This window comes from Prinia subflava, chromosome 2, assembly GCF_021018805.1.
Source record: "Prinia subflava isolate CZ2003 ecotype Zambia chromosome 2, Cam_Psub_1.2, whole genome shotgun sequence".
Taxonomy (NCBI): domain Eukaryota; kingdom Metazoa; phylum Chordata; class Aves; order Passeriformes; family Cisticolidae; genus Prinia; species Prinia subflava.
In genome coordinates this window covers 31139730-31163608 of record NC_086248.1, presented here as the reverse complement: position 1 = coordinate 31163608, position 23879 = coordinate 31139730, and the positions used below count along the sequence as shown (strand labels likewise).

Genomic DNA, 23879 nt, shown 5'->3' with positions numbered 1-23879 from the left:
CTGTTTGTTCCATAAAAAAAATTTAAGCCTGATATGTACCTAGCAGAAAACAACCTTGTAGGAACCATTTTCAATATTGCTTTGTACTCAATATAGTAACACATTTCTTATTAGTGTTTAGGTTGTGTATTTCCAAAATTCATTGCACATGTCTTCTGTTGCAGGGCGCTCCTGGAGTTCCAGGAGTTGCTGGCCCAAGTGGAAAACCAGGGAAACCAGGAGATCGTGGGACACCAGTAAGATAATGATACACTTAGAGTATCAAATTTAAAATTATAGTCTGTTGATGAACATGAGACTTCTGCTGTTTTAAATAGTTGTCTTGCACTTATGATGGTGGTTAATACAGTGGAGCTGACCTAAACCCACAAGACTTTTTAAAAAATAATTTTATTTCTATAGTATGCCATTTTGCTGAGTTTAATAGTTGGGGCTGGAAATTGTGGTCTTTGGTTTCCACTAAAAAGATCGTAGGCTATTATGTGCCAAGACATATATTCATTTCTACACTGCATAAGCATGAAAAACTAGGTCAGCAAAATTATCGTAAAGTCTTTACATTGGTGCATGTGTGTGCAGCAAAAAAGTGATAGTGCTGAAGGATGACAATCTTTGATAATATTACATAATCAGTTCTGTTTTGCAAATGTTTAATTCTTTTTACAATGTTATTTCAGAATTACTTAGGAGTGGTTTCTGTGGTTCTTTTCAAACTTTTAAAGTGCTTCCTGAACAGGGAGAAAGAGCAGGAGGTCCTCCTTCCACCAAGAGTTTCAGGAGAAATTTAATTTGATTCATTTACAGGATATCTGAGATATTATGCTTGAGTCAGGAGTGGAGAGAGCAAGTGAAATGAGAAGTCATTCATTACTTGTGAATAATGTACGGTAGTCATCTAGAATTTTCCATCATGCCTCAGTGTAGTTGTATATAAAAAGCTGGATAATTTGCAAGAATATGTAGCAGGCTGGGAAACTTGATGACCATGAAGTGGAAGCTCCCAGGAGCATGTGGAGGCTCCCAGGAGCACCTGGAAGCTGGGTCATTTTCTCATACACACGTTGAATTCAGTCTGTATTTGCCAGACTATAAATTCCATTTCCCCTTGCAGTAGAGGACACAGAGTGTCTTAGCAAAGTCTTGAAGCTTTCCTGCCTGTAGACACACATTGCTGATGGGTTACTCGTGCTTGGTTAGATGTTGAATAGACATGACTAGAGCACAAAATGCTGTGCTTTGTTCACGAGGGAGCTTTAAATTGTCAGGTGTGTCTGATTTGTCCTTCACCTGGGACAATGGATAGCTAACCCAGTTCAGAAGCAAAGATCTGCAGGTAAATAATGTGTTTAGAAGGAAATCTGGCAACTGATTCTCTTCTCTCTTACAAGGCCAGTTTAAAGGCTTTTGCAAAGCAAGGCAGTCAACTCCTGTCCAAACACCATGTGTAAATTCTCCTGCACTCTAATTCTTAGGAGTTCCTTTCAATTAGAAATACATTTTTTTTCCCCAGCAGTTATTGCACTTTCTTGTAATGGGACACTGCACATCATATTTACCATTTCTAATGTTTCTAGAACAGATCCCAGCAGGAATTCTGGCTTGCACCTTCCACAGATGTTTTATCAGATTCCTGGTGGACAGAATTTCAAGGCCTTCCTTTGTTTGCAGTATTACAGTTGCCAAAGGTGCAGCCTGACAGCCAAATGCAACTTGCACTGTCATGAATCATAATTCTGCCTGAAGAGAATGATAATGAGGCTTCACATTGCCTCTGGTAAATACAGGGAATAAATAATTTTGACCAGATCCTGCCAGTTTTTCTTCCACTTGAACAGTGTGTATTGCTAGTACTATTAAATGAAAATCAGGAGAAAGACCCCTGCAAACCAAGGGATATTGCATTCCAGGTAAAAATATGGTTACCTGCAAATTATGAGCAGCCTTGGGGTTACGAAGTTACTCCCAGTGAATGTGGTCAGCTGGAGCTGCTTCCTGATTTATTCAATACCACTAAAGTACTAAGCTGAGACAGACCATACTGTAAACATTTCTCTACTTCACTGTGTATTTATACTAGAACAAGTATATCCTAGAAGTGTTAACTGAGTTTTCATGGAAATAGGAAATTTGGCTTTTTGGTCTGCTTACAAGTACCTCCAAGAGAAACTTAGGTGTTTTTTCCAGTGAAGCAACAAAATGACTGAAAAAGGAATGTAAGAACACAAATGAGTTGGTGATTTATTGAGAACTGTGCAGGCTATCCTAGAGAAAACTAAAATATCTGTCATCTGTCTGGTCAGAGAGTGAGAATTCCATAGTGATTCATACACATAACACGAGGTGACAACCATCAACCGTAAGAAAGACTCACTAAACTAGAAGAGGATATTGGTTCAGGAAGAAATGGATATATTTCCTATGAATAAACATAATGGGAAATAGAAGATGTTGGACTATTAGAGAGGAAAAGTTCCAGTACTTGTTGTTTTATAGGTGTGAGACTGAAAACAGTAACCATGGATAGGCAGACTAAGTTGAGTTAAGGTAGAGCTGTCCTGTTTATAAAACAGACTCTCTGACAACAGGGTCTGACTTTATTGATTTTGATGGTTCCTGGGGAAAAAGGCAAGGCATTTAATTTTAATAAATAAGGTGCTACTAAACTGATGCCTCCAGGACCAAATAACCTGTGAAAACCTTTCGAAGGTAGTCCAAGTCTGTTGTGAGTTACATGCAGGTTTCGAGAATTTTGCATTCTTTGCTGCCATGTGTTCACTGCTCTTGCATCCATCTATGCAGATGTCCTAGATGAAGTCTCAAAAAGGCACTGCTTTGGGAGCAATGAGCTAGTGGTTCTTGAGAGAAGCAAACATTCTTTTGGGAAAAACAATTGAGCACATTATCTTTAAAAGTAAAAATAGCAAAACTTCCTTTGTTTTGTCCTCCTTCAGCAGTAGAACTATGCTGCAGCCCCAGCCTTCATCCCACAGCTCAGAAAAATCCCACATGCAGCATAAACCAGCTTTTCCTTGCCCTGACCCCAAGTGACTCCCTCATCGCAGATATCAACAAAACAGAATGCCAGCAGCAGCTGCTGTTTCTCAAAATGGTGTCAAAATGTTGGCTAAACTGCACTTCTTGTCTATTAAAAGAAAATAAACTGAAATTTAAGAGGCATATAACCAAGTGGGTGGAAGATGCAAATAGTAACTCAGTAATTGCAGTTGTAATTTTTTAAAATTTGTTTCTAAAATATCCAGGTGGAAAATGCATTTTTTTATTAACATGGCCAGTCAGCCTCTACTCTTCAAATCGTAAATTGAGTTCCAAATAGGCTGTAACAAGGCTGAATCAGCGTGTGTTTGCAAGATCACAAATTGAAGAATGAGGCTCATCTTATTTCAATGAATTTTAAAATTGACTGTGCATTACTTATAATGAAAGAATAGTATAAGCATTTTCCTTGCTGGAGGACCTAGTGGTCAATAGTTTGGAACAATGTTGTGTTTTTGTTACCAGAGCACCTCGCTGTCTTACCAACATGGCTTGTAGTTGAAGACAGCCTGACAATCTTTTCTTGACCAGTGAGCAAAAATATTTCCAGAAACAGTATATAGGATTTGAACATTTTAAATTTGCACACTTTTTTCTGCCTTGTCTTGCCTTGCCTTGCCCTCTCCTCTCCTCTCCTCTCCTCTCCTCTCCTCTCCTCTCCTCTCCTCTCCTCTCCTCTCCTCTCCTCTCCTCTCCTCTCCTCTCCTCTCCTCTCCTCTCCTCTCCTCTCCTCTCCTCTCCTCTCCTCTCCTCTCCTCTCCTCTCCTCTCCTCTCCTCTCCTCTCCTCTCCTCTCCTCTCCTCTCCTCTCCTCTCCTCTCCTCTCCTCTCCTCTCCTCTCCTCTCCTCTCCTCTCCTCTCCTCTCCTCTCCTCTCCTCTCCTCTCCTCTCCGTATAGTTCTAGTGTGTGAATATTCTGACAAGGAAATTTGAACAGAGCATTTTAAGTAAATATCAGGATATTTTCAAGATAGTAGATGAGAAATCTGATTTATAATGCCTGCACTTACCTAGTGAATGTAAAAAAGACGTACTGTATGACTTGCATTTGGTAGAAGGTCGTACTCTGAAAGCCTTAGGAAGAATGAGAATAAAACAAGTAGGTGTTATAAATACATACACAGCAGACAGTTTTAGAGGAATATGCTTGTAGGAGATGGAAAAATTGGCAAGTTTCAAACAGAAAGAGAAGCCTGAATAATTTTTTACCATTCCCCCCCCAGATTTTCATGTAATAGACTAGTGCAATTAAAAAACCTACAGTTCTGTTCAATAGATATTTCAGGTACATGTAATAGTTTATGAATGACACGTTAATGTCTGTTTATTTGGGAATCAAATTAAGGGTTTTTTAGAGCTTCAGTACATCATCCTTTACCACAATGTTAATTTCTGGAGAATGACAGACAGAAATGTCATATTTTCCCGATGGTTTTAGTTACCATTTATTTATGGTATGGCATTTCAAGTCCATAGTCTGTTTCAGCATGTGGCTGTAATAAGCTAAAATTAAAAGACAGATATTTCCCCATGGACTACACAGAGTAGGAAAAATATAGATGAAAAGGAAAGGACAGAAGGGAAAAGATATTCATCATCTTCATGGGTATATTTTGTACATATTAGCAGCTGCCTCATTGGTGGCATAATTTATTCCAATGGCACATTTATGGTGTCACCATTCTAAATTTTTCATTTGAGTCTGTACAATTAATTTTGCAAGAACAATCTGTTATTCGTGATGCAAATGTACCGTATGACATCTACTTAACTCAGTGATGGATGAACTGTCTCATATTTTCTGTGGCATGTAATGGGGGAGGTGTGTGCAGCAGAGAAGCTCAGAGACCACACTAAGTTCACACCCTGACGTATCCCAAGGGCATTTGTCTGCCCAAACCCTCGATAGAAGTCTGTGAAACAGTGTCACCACATTTGAGGGGTGTCTGTTGTGACCTCAGTGGAATGATTTGGTGTTTCGTGTTGTTGAAATTAATTGCGGGTACTGTAGGAATGTTATGAGAAACAGCTGCAGCCCACACTTGGCCTTTGCTTTGTTAATGGTGATAAATAGATTCCTTAAAGAAATACTACAGTGTGAAAAGCAGTAACCCTCAGGATGTGTGTGTTACTATGTGGAGAGCCATGCAGAGTAGCATATGACCAAACTGATCTTTCACCTTTGAAATATGCTTTCTGTTCAAGTAGTAATTTAGGCTAGAAATGAAAATCAATGTGAACTCATGCTAGCTCCATCATTATTCATGGTGTTTTTCATATACACTTACAAATATAAAAGTTAGAATCAGTCCTTCTAGTTTGCTTCTTACATAATATTCTTGAAAACTGAAAACCCCGCAACCACTAAACTATTCAAAGGCAAATGGAAAGTGCTGTTAGAGAAAAGTTGGCAAATGCCAGTAATTATAAAGGAGCTAAAACTAAGATTTCTATGAGACATTTTTAAGACTAGAAATGGTTGAGAATTAAGAGGGAAGCTGTTTTTATAAAGTGAATAATTACTCTCTCCATGTTATGTGTCATTTCTGCATAACTCTATTTCACTTAATATAGAATCCTTTTCATATAGATTGAAGAAGACAACTACCCTTCCTTGACATGTGTTATCCTTCCTAAAATACCTTTTGTAATAAGTTGTCTTAAAATTAAGAGGTCGTATAAAACTCACACAAGACCATTGAACATTTACTGAAATATAATGCTAGAAATACAACTTTGAAATTGACACTGTGATCCAAGTGTCAGAATACATCCATTTTTTGGTCCTAGTTTGAATTTTTCCTTCAGATCTTTTTCTTCTGCATCTATTAGTGTCTTTGAGGACATACAAAAGATCATTGTTTCTCCACTTTATTCTGGTATCTGTTTTAGCATCTCTGAAAGGAAAAGTTCAAAGAGAAGCAGGTCTTTCTTCTTGAAGCAGTAAAAACTTTTTCTAGAATTACAAATCTCAAACTTATATTTGGGCTAAATAACATAATCCTTCAGTTGTCTAATTTTTATTTATTTATTTTAGGGTGCACCTGGAATGAAGGGAGAAAAAGGTGACAGAGTAAGTCTGCTTAAAAGTCAATTCTCATAATTTTAAAATTAAACCCTATAGACACTTGCTAATGAAACAATTTTTTGCATTTGATTATTTAGGGTGATATTGCTTCTCAAAACATGATGCGAGCTGTTGCAAGACAAGTTTGTGAACAACTGATAAATGGTAAACAGTGTTGCTTGCTTTGTATCCCATACAGCTTATTAACTACTTTCTTAAAAAGAGAATACAATGGTTTAAATTTCAAGTGACAGATACTGGCCACAGAGTACAAGCAAGAGCTTGATCAGTCTGATAGCTCTCCAATGCAAACGATTTGGTGAAAAAAATGTAGCAGCAAATTTTTGCCAGATCTAGAGGCTAGCTTGATAATCACAGAACAACAGAAAAAGCTGAGTTGAAACAAATCTGTGACCTTTGGAAATACACATGGAGTGCTAACATTCTGGTGAGGTTGCCTTTGTCATTTTGGTCCATAACTACTTTATCTTTGCAATAAAATCAACATATATTTTCTCATTAAACATGTCTTATCCTCAAGAGAAAGAAACCAATGAGAAAAAGGATGCTTACTGCAGGTACTTTGCCAGCAGGGAAAGACAGATGACTGCTGGGTAAATATGTGCACAGAATCAGTGGTGCTATGCAAGTAGAAACAATATTTATTTGGAAAAGAGCTCTGAATTGAATTTCAGTCCTCTACTGCCACATAGTGCAGCTCTGCAGCCCATGAAGTTGTTTTCTACAGAGGCTGTCTGACCCTGAAGCAGTGCTTTTGCTATCAGTAGACCTACCAAGAAAGACAGAGGCAAACTGGGGTTTAATACTGTATCTCTTACACGGGAAAATGACTGACTGAGGAATACAGATATAGCTTTTGGATCATTAGACTGCCTATGTACTGCGAGGAGGAAATTATGTCCTTTAAAATGTCTGTGATGGCTGCTAATAAAAACATGTCTATTAGTTAGCCATCGCAGAAGAAGTAAAGTACATTTGTGAATGTGTTAGTCTTATGAATAAGATATCATGCCCAAGATCTTTTAACATTTCCTAGAGTATCCCTGTCTCCATTTTTCATGTTCAGCTGATCTCTTCAGTGTTATGCTAGGACTGACACATTATACTAATCAGATGTGTCACTCCATTAAGGTTTCCTTCCTGCATAGTTTCAAAATGGTGTTGCTTTTGTTCACACATCCCTTTTTTTGGAAATGAAATTTGCCCATATGCAGAAGGTATATAGGTACAAGCCTGTGCATCCTACAGGCTTAAGAAAATTACTTCATTGACTGAGCTGCTAACTCTACACATGAGTAATTCATATTGCCTGTGGTAGTTGCAGAGGTCTGAAAGTATGTAGAAATGTGATATACAGTTTTAGAAGTGGAGGAAATCCTTTGCGTTCTTTGGAGTAAAAAGAACCTCTAAAGAGAACTCCAAGAGCAAGAGTAAAGAAATGCCTCTTTTTTGATCTTAGTAGTTCTGTGATAATGTTTTTAATGCCATTGGCTTCCAGAAGCTCCCTTACCTTTCCTCCCTGACCCTCACCCTCCTCCATTTATGCTCAGCCTTCTTATCAGACATTCATCTTAAGTCTTTCTAATTAATCTGTGCTAATTTATTGAATGGGAACAAGAATAGGATTTAATTACAAAAGATAATATTTTGTTTCTTCCTACTCTGATAAAAGATTGTCACTTATTTCACATTTTTATTTTCTTTTGAAGGTCAAATGAACCGGTTCAATCAAATGCTGAATCAAATCCCGAATGATTATTATTCAAACCGAAACCAGCCAGGGCCACCTGGTCCACCTGGTCCCCCAGGAGCTGCTGGGACAAGGGGAGAACCTGGACCCGGAGGAAGACCAGGATTCCCAGGACCTCCTGGGGTTCAAGGACCACCTGGTGAAAGAGGTGAATAAATTCTGAGGCAGCTGTACTGTGCATGTAGTGCAGAGGCTGCCAGAGGAGCACTCTGCTCCCTTTACTATGTCAGACTAGGAAGCCCTGCTAGGCCAGCTGGATTGCCTGAGGGACTCTGATGTACTGAAGGACAAGGTTAAATAGATCAGTGCTCTTCTGTCTCTCTCTTGCTCAGGTTTCATGGTATAACATGGTATAATTCATGTACATAATTTCTTGGTATAACATGGTATATACCAATTTCAAATTGGTGTAACATTTTGGCTGCTGTTTGAGACTTCCACATAATATCCCAGGAGAGCAAATGTTCTCAGATCTCCTCTGGCACTAATCAGCTGCATCTTGAAAGGCTGTTTGGAGTAACACAACTCTTTGCAAAATAGAACACTGATTAAGAGAGAAAATGAGCCATTAACAAGTATATAGTGTAGGATTCTAAAGAATTACATCAACATCCTTAGCTTTTTACAATAATCTGAGGGAGGGGAGCAACTGAACTGAATGTGAATGTATGGGCAAACCTACTTTATGGCTATCTTGGATCACTGCAATCACATGGAGTTTCCGTAGTGTACTGTTTTGTGGCATTTGCTTATTTCTACTATTCTACTATAGCATAGACTCAGTGCCATGTTTTCTATGATATATTTTATATACTCTTTTAAAAAGGCTAGTAATAAATCAAGGAATTCAGAAGAATTACTTGAACTTTTTTCATTATAACTGTTCCTAAGAAAGTGTAAACCATCCTTTATAGCAGAAGTATGCAAGACTGAAAATACCCTCTGATTGTAGTTTAAAATAAGAAGATTCTGTGGTGTTTCAGTATCCCAAAACTTTTCTATGTTTGAGAGAATTTATTTGTGCTAAGTTACAACTACATCCTATTTTATTCTTGAGTTACTATATTTATATCCAGATTATTTTCCCAAATTCATATTTGAACATCTGTAGAACATAAATTTTAACCACTCTTGTTGCATTAAATCATGGGGAGTAAATATTAAGTGAGAGAGTGTGAAGAAAGGTCTGTTGATGTGGTTTCCTTTTTTTGATTTTCATTGCCTTTTTATTATTCTGTAGGAATCCCAGGAGAGAAAGGTGAAAGAGGGACTGGATCCCAAGGACCACGAGGTTTGCCGGGACCACCTGGTAAATATTTTTTCTTTAGTCAGATTACAGAAAAGTAGGAGAAAAGCAAACATTTTTTCAAAGAGAACCATACTAGATATGGTGAATGAATATTCTTTGCCCACTACACATTTTTCATATGTATTACAGTTTACTCTAATAAATTTATAGGAAACCACCACAAAAATAGCAATTTAGAAAGATTTTTGGACATGGCTAATAGGTATTTGTCTTTATTTTTAATTTAGTCATCTGGCATGCTTGTTAATGTGAAAATGTGTTTTGTGAAAATGTGTTTCATGAAAATAGATTGTCCAAATATTTATCAGATGATTCTTTTGTAGTACCTAGGTAGGTTTTTTTGTTTGGTTGGTTTTTTGTGGTGTTTTTTTTTTTTTTTTACTTGCTGGACTACAAAATACTCTCACATGTAGAATTGCTGGATAATAGAGACAGATGATTTGATTATTAGTTTTAGTTTTTGCATTATGAAATTTTGTTTAGCTCTTGGCATAAATCAGCTTCATCACTGGTTTCTGCTTGTAGTTTACTAGGCTAAAATGGCTTTTCATTACAGGAACCATAATATGCTTGCAACAAATTGTAGCCTCAGTTACTTGAAGCTTTACTTTTCTGCTAACCATAATAAGACTGGTTCCAAAAAAAACATTAGCTCATCTGTCCTGGGGCTACTGGGCAGTATAATTGATGTACTCCTACATTTTAATTGAAATCCAGTGTGCTTGTCTAATCTAATAGTTTCCCTTGAGATCATCATATCTTGCACAAAGGGGAAATTAACCAGAGAATACAATGATGTTTCTTACTTGGCTCAAACCTTACTAAATTAGTTTCTAAGAATAAATATTTAAATAAGCCACACACAGGGAAGTAACCCATGATGAGTCACATGTCTAGATTTCTTTTGTGTTTCTTTCTGTTGACTCCCATATAGCAACAAAGTACGAGTGCTTTCTCACCAAAGGCAGCCTGGGCTCTGTAGTCTAGACAGAACTATTGTTAGCTGGTTTATCAAGATGGCTCTTAAAGAAAACAACCTCCCAACCTCTCAATTCTAAAATTAGGTCCACAAGGAGAATCTAGAACTGGTCCACCAGGCTCCACAGGATCACGAGGACCACCAGGGCCTCCAGGCCGTCCTGGAAATGCGGGTATTCGGGGTCCCCCAGGGCCACCAGGATATTGTGATTCATCCCAGTGTGCTAGCATCCCTTACAATGGCCAAGGATTCCCAGGTAGGTTATGAACAACTTAACCTTCACCTTGTTGAGGTTAAGCTTTATAGCTTTCACAGATGTGGCTGTTTATATTGAGCTGCTTTACATGAAGCAGTCCTGCTAATCTGAACATGCCGAGTCAGGAGGAGATGGCTGCAGTGAGCAGGCCTGCCTCATTGTAATGTGTAGAAATATGAGCAGCTCCTTAGACTTTGGTGTAGGGTTACTTGATGTTATGCATGGTTTGTTTTAAATAGGAAGTAGTGAGCAAATGTCGTAGTCTCGTTTTTTTTCTGGGTTATTTTTTTTAATGTAGATGGTTGCTAGCTGGTAGTATTGCTCATAGGATTTAAGTGACCAATTTCTTCTCTTCTTTTTTCCCCCCCATCACCACCCCTTCCAATCGTCTTCAGAACAAGGTTGAATTCTCCATGTTTCTCTTGAAAAATAAAAGGAATGCTGTGGTTGGCAGTTTCCATGTGTCTCTTTTTGAGCCATGTCAGGATTATTCACACAAAATTGATTCCTGAAATAAAAAATTTCCTCAAAGGAAATCCATTTGGTGATAACAGTGCAGACAACTGAAAAGCACCACTGTCCTACAATATCTACCAAGTTAAACACCATGGAGTCTCTGATTATCCCTGAGTCATATAAGCCTTCCACTTTGTGACATAGCTCAAAGCAGTAGGCTGCTTCTGGAAACAAAATGAAGGGTCACAGTGACCACCAATTTTTGACTGGAATGATTCTAATATATTTTAACATGGGGATCCTTCAGGACCACAGTATTGTTAACAAATTAATATGTATGCCTTGCCAGATCTCAAAATTAGTGTACGTGATACTACTATTGGATATGGTTTGCTGTTAGTGTAATTGTGCATGTGTCTATGAAAAGAAAAAGAAAAGAATATATATATATATGTACACACTTGCAGATTCAATGATACTGGTTAAAGAGCCAGGTGGTTGTGCAGATCTCACAAAAAATTCTTATTTAAATGAAATATAAAGAAAATTGTACATGTGATTCAGAAGTGTTCTTTCTAGCAAGCAGCTCTGTATACATATATAAATATATGCCTAAAACTTAACTGTTATGTATTTAGTTGGATGAAAGTATGTTTTTGCACATCAGATGGACTTTTTAAAAGACTAACATCATCTTTGACCTGTTTCAGGTTTCGGCTAACACATTTTCTAAGTCGCCAGTGCTGCTTACAGTTTGAATACATGAAAATCCTGTTTCTGAGATGTTTGCGCACGTGCTTATTAGAAAATGAGTCCGTATGGATATTTCACCACGGATATGGTTCTTGAACCATGTTGACCTCATAGAACGGGGAGATACTTTTACTAACACAACTCATGAATGAGATAAAGGACAGTGACGTCAATTCATTAAGCCTATTGCATTTCAATAATAAAATAGACAGTCTTTCTTTTTTAAAAAAGACCTAGACCACCAAAAACCTCAGTGGCGAAGGAGGCTTGTAAAACTACTAACCAGCAAAGGTAATGCCATTAGAAGAGAGACAGATTTAACCTGGAAAATGAGAAATAACTTATGTAAATAGTAAACTAATTGTGGCTTGTAGATGATTTGTATGGGACTGTATCCACTAAAATCTGTTAACAACTCTATGTGATACTTTTGCATAAAAGCCTGCTGCTGCTTGCTGTATGCCAGAATAACATCTTTGACAACTTATGAAACCTACCTGTCTGTTTCTTGTTACCAACATGTCTGAACATTGGGACATATACCTTTTTTTATGTGTAATCTTGTTGGATCTGTAACTGCAGTTATAAATACCAAAGTTTTATAATAATTTTTCTTCTGTTTTGCTGTAGTTTTTGGTGTTCCTGAAGCACCAGCTGTAACTCGGTTTGTTACGAGGAACAGCACGACAAAATGACATGTACTGTATATTGCCGCTGGTGATAGCTATGTCTGCACTTACTTTCCCATTCTCAGAGAAAATTAGTATATGCCAAACCCATCTCTTCATTTTACCTGCTCCTTGTCTTCTATTAATTATGCAGTTTAAAATAAAGCCCAATGCTTAGATTTACTGAAGTAGCTGTAAAATAGTAATTTTATTTGATTTTCTTGGTTTTGTTTGGGTTTTATTAATAGTTTTACCATGATTTGTCCCTTGCTTAATTTATGACTCTTTCTGCACTGTTTTGTGTATTATAAATACAAAGCCTTTCAAGATGAATTTTAAAGCTTTTCTTATTTTACTGCAAAGAAATCATTCATGAGCAAAACTGATAAATACCCCCAGTGAACTAATTATTTATATATTTATTATATGAAAATAAGGTTGAACTAACATTAAGTAGACAGACTAATTTTCATTGCATATGTGGATTCAAAGACATGCGATAACTATTATGTTCAATCGGACAACTATTTTCAACCAGAACCATACGTGCCTGAAAGTGGACCCTATCAGCCTGAAGGGGAACCCTTTATAGTACCTATGGAGTCAGAAAGGAGAGAGGACGAGTATGAGGACTATGGAGTTGAAATGCATTCACCAGAATACCCTGAGCACATGCGCTGGAAAAGATCACTGTCAAGAAATGCAAAAACAAAACCGTAAAAGATCTGTGTCTTGTTTGGGGTTTTTTTGGTTGGTGGTTTGTTTTGTTGGGTTTTTTTAATTTTTTTTTTTTTAATTTTTTTTTTTATTTTTATGTTTTGCTGTGCTTGCATTTGCAGATACACACAGGGAGAGTGCATCATTCCTTTTGCAATGTGGTTGTCTGGTCTTTTCATATCAGATGCACCCCTGGTTTGTATCTCGCTTATGTGGGGATAGCAATGTGTATACCCAAACACTTCACGTTGCTCTGGAAATGCTTGTAAAATATTGTGGCTTATAGTGGTTGCATACAGATTAAAGTGTGCATTCAGTTATCCCAGTGCTGCCTTTTCATTAAAATAATGTAAAAACAAATACATTTAAAAAAAGAAAACCCAAAAACCAAACCAAAAATAACCACAGAGCTGTTGCAAATTTTCTAAGGACTTTCTGCTTTAGCTCTACATTTTTCTTCTTTTTCAAATGCATGTTTTCAGTTCAGGCAGATCACAGGTCTGCAATATCTAGTTAAAAGAACCAAAATTTTCCCTCTCCTTCCAGTATCATTGTAATTTTGTTCTATTCTGAGTTACAATCTGCAGAGCATATACTGCTCTTATACATCTCCTCTAAACACCACAAACATTAAGTAGTTGAAATCATCGTATCAACTGCATACAGTTTAATAATACCTGAAATCTCCTTGTTTGTAGACACAGTTACATTTATGCCAAACTGCAGTCAATCCTGCAGAGATGGAATTGCATGTTTATGTTGTATATTTAGTATGGATTATTTTTTTCAGAATACAATGTTTCTTAGTTACCAGAAGCAGTTGGAAATTGTTTGCAAGACTATGGATATAGAATTGCTGCTTTTATATTTTAACTGCAAATTGTGAATTTCACTGCCTTATATTATTTATTTCTGAAATGAAAGAGGCATTTTTCAATAAAACTACTGAAAATGTATGTGTCTATTCATTTTTTGAAAGGCATTGTGGGACTGACGTGTTTGTATTGTATTAGTGTTCTTTACTCAATAATTTGGAAATGCCAGGCATCAAAAATCAATTAGAATGGGAATAGTCCAAGAGGTGTTTGGGCTGTGGTGGCTAGAGGTGGTGGGATGAAAGCAGGAGATGCCTCCTCTCTCTGAGGTATGAATAACTTTTGGGAAATTCAGTCTGCAAGGCTTTTGGTGAGGAAAATGAGATCAACTCTGAAGATTAATTGCTGTCTTTTGGGGGATTTTTGGTGAATGTCTTTACACCTGAGGAGCTACTTGAACTGCAGAGAGTGTCTAAAGCTACACACCCTCTACTTGCTGGTGTGCTGTGAGCATTGTGCCAGCACTGACATTAGCAAATAGCTTGCTTGAGGCAGCGGGGTGTGGTGTCTGCCGAGTTCCACCCTTCTGGGAGTGTGGAGAGCTGGCTCCTCCCTGCTTGGGAGGTCATCTGTGTTCACACCAGCTCTGATCACAGTGGTGGCTGTGATGGAGCTTTACCTGCAGAGAGATTTGGGGAAGAACAACAGTGGGCCAGAAGAGTCATTTACTAACTGAGGAGCAAAGAGTGGACTGGTGGTGATCCCTCTTTTCCATGGTATCTCAACTCTCTACCTGATAAGTAGAAATGACTTTTGCTGTAGGACCTGGAGCAAAGCCTTTTGACATAGCTGGGAAAGCTGGAGCTGTGTTTCTTAAGATCATGCAAGACATCTGTCCCAGAAGTGAAGCTAGATGTGCAGGCTGGCTTCCTGATCCCTGAGTCTTACTCTGCACTGGAAGATGCATGGCAAATTTTAGTGTCTACGAATGGAAATTACATAACCCAATAGACTGAATCAATCATTGACTGGTTATCAGTGAAATGAAATACAAACATACAGCATTTCAAAGAGTGATCCTAATTACATCCACATGTCTTTTAGACTGTAACAGACTAATTCTGGGTTGAACAGAGGAAGGAGAAACAAAGCTATTAATTTTTTATGCTTTTTTCTAACTGTTCAGAGTTCAGTATCGAAAATGTGTTCTGCAGTTTCATGTACAATAAAGAAAGGCATGTTTCAGGTACAAAAAGAAAAAGATACTGATAGAAATTTGGAGAAGTGATTAAAACTTTATCTGAACTGTATTTAAAAATAATGACATCTTGCATTGATCTCCCATCTGTCATTTTCCTGGCATTGTCTCTAAGACAAGTTTAACTAGATGCCCATGTCTTAATTTAAAAGATTCCTTTCTGTCCTCTAAACAGAAAATGTTACCTTTTTTAATGCACATATTTTAATTACTTTTTATTTCTTCACAAAATACACCAAATGCCTGCCAAGGATGCCTTGTATTTTTTGTGTTCTTTATTGATATCAATCCTAATAGAAATGCCACTATTTGATTATCTGGTGGCCTGAAATATTAAGCAATCAATGAAGCCTGAGCTTCTTGGTAGTCAATACATTTTAAATGCCAGATCTGCAGGGTAGATGTAAGCTCCAGGTTGTGTGCTCCCTACAGACGCAGAATTGCAAATATGAGTCGTGACCATCTGTGTGCTTGAGATAAGTGCTGATAAGAATTTATTTTTCATTTAAAAATCCCCATGATACCCAAAGCTGATTAACACTTCTTTCACCTGCCTGACATGAGTCAGATTTCTGACTACACTTTGAGGCAAAAAAACTTTCACTGGCCCATCCAGAATATGAAGAAAATACTTTAGATGTTTGGGCAGCTTATAAATGAGTGTTTACTGCGTGAGACCAATAAAGAAGAAAACCTATATCCAGGAATTCTAAGGGGAGTGACTCTAAGGAGGTGGTAGGGATACTGATGACACTTCTGTGAAAGCTGTTGCAAAGGTGAGCCAAATAAATCCTCGAAAAATACAGATTCAATGCAAATACAAACACATTTCAGTTCCTGAATATCTCATATACAACTGAGCAGTTTACATACTCTGGCAGTTTGAAAGAAGGAAATTTTTTGAAAGTTGAATTTTACTTGCATACACATTTTCATACATTTTGGCAAAAGCTGTGGATACAAACAGGTGGGAAAGGGCTGCTGTTTGCCTGAAATCAGTATGAAGCACTTGATAGGCTGAGGGAGTTGAGCCTGTTCAGCCTCGAGAAAAGACGACTGATGGGACCTCACCAAACTCTGTAAGGACCTGAAGGGAGGGTGTCAAGAGGAAGTTTCCAGGCTCTGCTCAGTGGTGCCAAGCAACAAGACAAGAGGCAGTGGGCAAAAACTGTTGTACAGGAAGTTCCATCTGAATATGAGGAAGAACTTCTTTACTTGTGAATGACTGAGCACTGAAACAGATTTCCCAGAGAGGGTGTGGCGTCTCCCTCGCTGGAAATATTCAAGAAGTATCTGGATGCAATTCTGTGCCATATGTTCTGGGATGACCCTTCTTGAGCAGGGAGGTTGGACCACATGACCCTCTGTGATCCCTTTCAAACTTACCCATTCTGTGACTCTGTGATTTTGTGATTCTCTGTTTGCAGAGGGAAGCTTAATGAAGACAGTCTTTGTTCCACAAGTCCCTTGCTCAGAGGGGAAGTTCTTTGCATTTCTGATAGCATGGATAGCAAAGCTGAAAAAATACTCAGACAATGTTACTGATTTATGGAGGCTAAATGTTGTGGTAATGCCTCACTGCTGAAATCTTTGTGCAATAGTGGGCAAAAATGGAGCAAAGGAAAGGACGGAAGAGTGCTGTCCTTAATTTTTGCTGTGGTTTTGCAGTAGTCTATTGAATGCCCTAGTGCTGACTGCACAGAGAGACTTATAAAAGAAGAAGATAAAGGGAAAATTATTTTGCCAGACACAAAGGCTTTCAAAAACCACTCAAGAACTTGATCTTTGTTCCCATGAAGGAAAAAACCTAAAATATATATATATATTTTATTAAAAAATCCTAAAAAATATATATTAGTGCTATATTGATCAATCTTTATAGATCTTAAAGACAATAACTCTTATTAGCAAGTTTCAAAAATATATTATTCTGTGGAAAACACATTAAAGAAGGCCCATAATCCTTGAGATCGTCCCTTGCTGTTATGAAGTGAAATCATGTGTTGGCATTTTTTGACTGCAGATCAGACCACAGCTACGAATGGGAAAACATTTTGGGAAGATGTTGCCCTGTGAGAATATAAATTCTTTTTATGTCAGTTTTCAAATAAGAATGAGCACCTTTTGTGTCTTTTTTTTTTTTTGATGTACCATTGAACCTACTGATATGAAGGCAGTTGTATTTCTGGTCTTCAAAGTAAAAAAGATCATACCAGTTTATAGCCATCAAGAAAACACAGCTTCTAATAAATGGTTTATTTCCTTCAGTATCCTGCAAAAGGCCTCACAGTTTTGCCTTGACCAGCTAATTAAAAAATGCTTACTGATCCCTTTCGCCTTCTGGCAAGGAGTTGAGGATTAAAAGAAATTCTCTTGAATGTTTCTCCAGATCTGAAAAATCTCTTACATGACACTCAGCTAAAAAGAATAGAAAACAACAGTGATTTTAGTGCTGATACCCTCCTGGCATCTCAGAAAAACAAAACAAACAAACAAACAAACCCCACAAAACTCAGTTACATTTTTGTTGGTTTATGCTTAATATGTTTCCACCTTTTTTTTTTGTTGTTCTATTGTGCAATAATTGAGCTAATTGTGACAGTTACACCTCAGAGAGTGATTATGAAATTCTCTTGTATGATTAACTGTTTTTCCCACCAAATTTAATGAGGTTGCATATGTAGTCCTGCTTTGAGTGAACAAATCTGTTCCCCAAGCTTGGAGATTTAGAAAGCCCTTAGTAATCAGAGGTTTGGTTTTTGATGAGGAAATGCAGCAAGACTGTATTGAGCTGTCACACAAGCGCTGGTCTCAGTTTCAGCTCTGGTTATGAATTTCTTCATCCTTGAGCACTCCTGTTTGCTTCTGAACTGTTTGTAAAGAATAGTTTTGTGCCCAGCTTGACGTCCCCTGTCTGACATTCCTCTATAGGCAGTCCAGGATGTCTTGAGGTTTTTACTCATTACCATATTCTTTGTGAAGCTCATATTTACTACTTCCTGGGCTGATGCAAGCTACTCACTGGATTTTCAAGAGTTTCTAAAGTTTTAAGAACATGACATTTTTGGGTGCTTACTTTCAGATACCCATTGATCTCTTGAGTTTCAGAAAGCAATTTGGCCCTAATAACTTGGCCTCTTTAATCAGCCTTGAGTTCTCTTCCAAGTCATTACAAAGATTTTTTTTATAATATTCAATATTGAACAAATCAATGAAAATGGGACAGAGAAGAAATAAAGTACTTTGTTTCTCATTTTCAGAGCGTGTTTTCCCTATAAAGTTCTGAAGTTAAAAATACTGAAGATGTATTTTCTTCCTTCATCTGTAATGAAAGTAGAAAAGTTCCAGATGCACAGAAAATACCAGAAAGAACAAAACAAAAGCTGTACCTTTTTCCATTAGAGAGGGAATATATCCAGGGCCTACTGTGGTGGGCTTCACCAGAATTATTGGTCTCTGAGCAAAAAAGTTATCGTCAGTATTGTAAAAAAACACCAAAACAACCAAAAAACCAAAAAACCCTCCTGTCTGGGATAAGAAGAAGTATATAAAACTGAAAAATACCTTGAGTAATACTGGGTTTGGTTTTGCAGCTTTGCAGCTGTCAAACTGAAAAAAAAACCGTGAGGCCTGTATCAGTTTTAGTGCCCTGATGTTTGTGCCTCATAGCAACCTCTACTGGAAAATTGCAACACTTTCTCAATGTTTGCAGCTTTGGGTTCTGTTCTTGACAATAAACAGAGCAAAGTAACTTAAATTACTGTACACTGTACAGGAGCGTTTTTCTCTCTTATGTTATGCCAACATGTCATGACTGGCACAGTGTTCCTTCCCTTCTTCCATGCCCTCTTTCCTTCCTGAAGCTTATGTGTTGTTACCCCTTCTAAAGGCCTCCTCTCTGTTTAGCTCCAGGAAATATGAGGGATAAGGACATATTACAGCTAGTTCATCTGAGGAACACCAAGGTGGTCCAGGGGATGGAGCACCTGGTGATTGCAGGTTGGGCTTGTTTAGCCTGGCAAAGTAAAGCCTGACAAGAAGGAATCCCTCCGCTGTCTTCCACTCCCTTTGCCTTCCTTTTATTCCAAGCACTTATTTACTTGTTGTTTTTCTGGAAGTATATAAGATTAAGGAAGTCTCTGGGTTTCCTGAATCATGTACTCCATGTGACTTGCATTTCCTATTATCCATCTTGCATCCAGAACTCCAAAGCAGGGGAATGGACACAGAGTTTTAGCATTTCTTATTGCTGGCACTTGTATAAGTATTGGCCTTTCCATGTCTCCCTGTATCTTTTTGAACTGTTAGACCTCTTCCAGCTTTTACACTCCTGTTGTGATAGATTAACAAGTGGGAAATATTCTAGGTAGCATATTTGTTTCTTCTTCTAAGTAGCTACTTTACATAGTTGCCAACCATTAAGTGAGGTGGTTCAAGACAGGATTTTAACCCAAGTCTATTACTTCTATGCAATTCCAAGGGACATAAGTACTTCTTTAGTGCACTGGAAAGACAGTGGAAAATGATGTTCTTTTAACTAAAACGGCTTTTAATTTAACACTATTTTGCATCATGGGTAAATAGGCAAAGATATAAAACCATAACCAGGGTTTGAAGAGAAAGCAGGAATCCTGGCCCAGAATCCATTCTTAGATGTTTACCCTTTAATTTTCAGTTCCAGAAACCCTGTTCATGTGAAAAATGTCAGCATAACATCAAATAAAGGGTAATCTGCCGGCTTGTTTTCTTTGGCAGTTCCTCAGAATACCATGAATACTCTCTGCTGTTATTTGGCAATGCCCTTGAGTACAGTATATTTGACAGAAAATGCCTGTAGACTGTAATATCCCAGCCAGTGCATCCTCTAAGGTAGTATCCTGCAGTTATATTTCTCAGTCTCCTGAACTGATCTCTTTTCAGTAGCAAAAAGTCAAAACAGCACCAAACACTTCTTGTATCTGGCCAGTTTCTCAAATACATGTCTGAAACATCTTTCATGGTACTTGCTTCTCTGCTAATGCAGCAAGGAATTTCCTAGTGAAATAGGAAGCTTTCAGAAACGTGAAGAGGAAGATGTTTAAACACATTGAAGATCAAAAGCTTTACTTAGATATTGGCACAAAATTAAAGTGTTTTCATTATTCATAACAGTGCTGGAGCAGGAGCTGATGGCCCCAGGCTGGGCTCCAATGGCATCCTGGGTCATAGGAGGGTGGGGAGGTCCCCATGTTTATTTGGAAAGGACAGGAAGGCTCAGCATTTAGCTCTGAAAATACTATTTTCTGCTCAGGCAGTATATTAACAATATCTAGTTTGGGAAATCCTTAAATGGTTATCACTGGGACGATTCCACCAGCTTGGATGGTAAAACTGTACAAAACCTATCCCTTAGGGGACTGTACGGGCTGTTCCTGCTAAGGCTGAAGGTGTGCTGGGAGGGACAGTGGCTGTTGACACTGGAACGTGACTCCATGCAGCAGAGTCTTACTGGAGGGATGGAAGAGAGTGAGTTTTGTCACTAAATACAGATAAAAATGAGGCCTCTGCTGGAAACAGAGAAGTGGAATAAATTAAGAACTGAGATATTGCACATATAATACTTGAACTACAGACACTGAAATAGATGTAAAATTTAAGAGAACCCACAGTTTTGCTCACAAATCGTTGTGTTCACATATAAGGCAATGCTTTGTGCTGTGATTGAGATCTACTGCGAAAAAATGGTGAAGTTTGTAGCTGATGATCTACAGAAATATAAAAACAGAAATAAGAGGCCTACACTTTAAAAGAAATGTACTCACCATCCCTTTCTGGCAAATGATACACAGACAAAATTTCTGCATATTCTAAATATACAGAAATTGGAAGCAGAATGTGATTGATATTTTTTCCAAAGGGAATACGTTAGAAATGTGAATGATATTTATATCTTATAGCCTTATGTACCAGTATATAGAAACAGCCCTAGAAATGTAGAATGGACAAGGGTCACAGGCCTTTTTTATATTTTAGACAATTCTCATTGAAATTGTCGCTAAATGGAAAGACTTTCACAGACCTTAATTAAGGTCTTTCAGCCAAACACTGACTGTGTCAGGAGAAATATTAGCGATTTCTTGAAATAAAGATTTTCTTTAACAACCCTATTCATTTAACTGTATGACTGACTCAGTCCTTTTTTGATGTCTCAAACTCGGTCTAACTGCATTACTCAGACTTGTAACTTATAATTTTAAATTTCTTTTTTAATGAAAAAAAATTATTTTCCTAGTTCTGAATCATTCTATGTCTCTTAGAGGTGAATAGGTAATATTACAGCTGTATATATATTATATATATCTATGATTCGGTATCACAAGAAGAGTTTTTCCTATTTCCTGCATAGTCATATAATGTATTTTAGCAGATCTGTCTTGCACATTGGAATAAATAAAGAGTTCTTGAGGTCTCAAAACCAAAATATTCATTCCTTCCTAAAAGTACTTCTGAGATGGTCTCATAAGATGTGGTGGTGTTCAAACTGAACTTAGAAATGCTGGAGAGGTAAAAAACCCTCTGGATGGATATGTGCAAGAACAGTTTCATTTCAGATCAAGGTATAGGTCTTAGAAGTAATTAAAAAAGACAGATATCCCTTATTTTTGTTACCTGTCAACTGTCTTTGTCAGACTTTGTGCATGTATTGCAAGGCTTCAAAAATGTAGGTTGGAATATAACACATTGGTTTTGTGTAAACTTACAACATCATAAATTTCATTAAATTTTCATTTTTCATATTGGAAGAATGCTTCTATGATACTAGATGCTCTGCTACATGGTAAATTAAGAAAGTGTAGTCAACTGTGCTTTTAGAACCCCAGAGAATCCAAATAGCTTATATTTCACATGTAAATGGCTTTGTTTTCCCCTTGTCTTTCATTCTGTGTAAACAGAGTGAACAGAATGATAAATTATGATCATTATGACAAATTATGATCATTACAATAAAATGTGTTTTGTGATTCATGTGTTGTATATTCACTGCCATCTCTTATATACCTATTTCTCATATACAACTGATTTTGTCTTTTGTTCCGGTTTAAAATTCACCTCCCTTCATGAGCTGTGTTGGATCCTATTCTTACTAGTCTTTCCCCAGGAATCACACCTACACAGAATACTACAAAAGGATACATATTTCTAAAGCTGAATGAATCATTTCAGCTTCAGCAGCCAAATTTTACAACCAGCATTTCTCACTTAGTATACAGTCTTTTGGCACACTGGACTATGGTTATCCTGTAACATTAGTAGCATTGTGCATTGTACTGTGGGAAAAGCCACATCTCAGTGTGGTGGAAATTCCACTGCAGAAAGAACAAGTTCCTTCCAAACCAATTGAGTTTTGCCTTTAATAAACTTGTTGGAAATGGATCAGCATGGAATTTCATGAATTATGGCCAGATTTTCAATAGGTCTCAGTACCCTGAGTGCAGTTAGTTTTTTTTTTTTTTTCCCGGAAAGTTCAGCTTCTGTTTGGCACTGGGACCGGTTATACTCTGGTTTCAGACATGAACTAGCTTTTTAAGGAAGCTGTTTAGCTAGTGCTGTCATGGTGCTGAGCTCTAGCTAGCAAGATCTGATGATAGCAGAGTGTGAGAGCAGTTTTTGCTGAGGTCTAGTACCACATTAATACATCTAAGTAACTTCTGACTGGGAGGAGACTTGTAACTCCCCATCTTCAGATGCAGATCAGGTTGAGATGTGCCTCTATGCAGCCTTAATTTAAATGAAATGGTCATGTTTTCAAGAATTCCTTCCACTTAGGGACTCATTGTGAGGCTTCCATGAACATGCATATAGAGGGCTTCTTAGTTTACTTTGCCATCTATAGCTGCAGTAAACTCATTCCCTTTACATCATGAGACTGTGCTTTGCAGTCACCCAGTGCTTTCCATGAGGAAGGAGAAGGTGCCTTCTTGCAGAAAGGTTGAGAGCCAAGAGTAAAATATGAAGTCTTTTGATAAAATGTTTTCCTCCCTGATTTAGACCAGGCCATTTCGATGCAAACTGCATAGCAAGTGCTCTGTCGTGCAGATCCCATGCCTAGTTTATGTTTTGGGATACAAAACCTCAGTTCCTGTTGAACTTCACCAGGCCCAAGACTGGGAAAATATCATCTTTTAGAGGGTGAATTTGGATCTCTTAACTAAATATGTTACGTACATTTCACAAAACTAAAATGCAGAATAATTTTCCTGTGGGCAATCATTAGCATAGAAACCAGAAAATGCTCCAAGGAGAAATACAATAGATAAAAGAATTGTGTCTTTCATATTAAAAATGTCCATCCATCTTTCCTAAGAGGCAATATACAAGAGGCACATCTGCTCAAAGTGTCTCTCACTGAACAGAAGCATATGAGCTAGCTTATATAAAAGCCAAATTATTTTAGAAAAGATGAATAAAAATGAAATCAGTTTTATAATTCTTATAAGTCTCTCTGTTATCATATAATTTAAATGAAATGTAGGTACTGAAAAAGAACAATTTAAAAAACACCAAAACCAACAACAACTTATCTCTCTGCCCTCTTTTGCACTTTAACATTTACAGTATTTTTGGAGGTTGCTTCCTTTCCAGTTGTGACCATGTGTATTGAAAAATGAGGTCAGTTTTAGTGCTGTTATTCTTAACTGGGGAAAAAGTTGATGTAGTAAAGCCCCATGTTGTAATCATCTAAACACATTTCAGAGGGCACCGGGCAGAGGGTAAAGAGCAACAGGTCAGATTTGCCA

The 23879-nt window shown here is 37.5% G+C and overlaps 1 protein-coding gene across 2 annotated transcripts in view; it reads left to right on the top strand.

The window, feature by feature from the left end:
- Positions 1-13985, top strand: part of COL12A1 (collagen type XII alpha 1 chain) — a 101014-nt gene extending 87029 nt beyond the window's left edge. For both annotated transcript variants that reach the window (XM_063389479.1, XM_063389480.1), the window contains 7 exons: positions 165-236; positions 6091-6126; positions 6219-6285; positions 7851-8039; positions 9132-9200; positions 10265-10435; positions 12851-13985. In XM_063389479.1, the coding sequence (XP_063245549.1) occupies positions 165-236; positions 6091-6126; positions 6219-6285; positions 7851-8039; positions 9132-9200; positions 10265-10435; positions 12851-13032 (786 nt within the window). In that variant the 3' untranslated portion in view covers positions 13033-13985. The remainder of the gene's footprint in view (positions 1-164; positions 237-6090; positions 6127-6218; positions 6286-7850; positions 8040-9131; positions 9201-10264; positions 10436-12850) is intronic.
- Positions 13986-23879: the final 9894 nt, after the last annotated feature.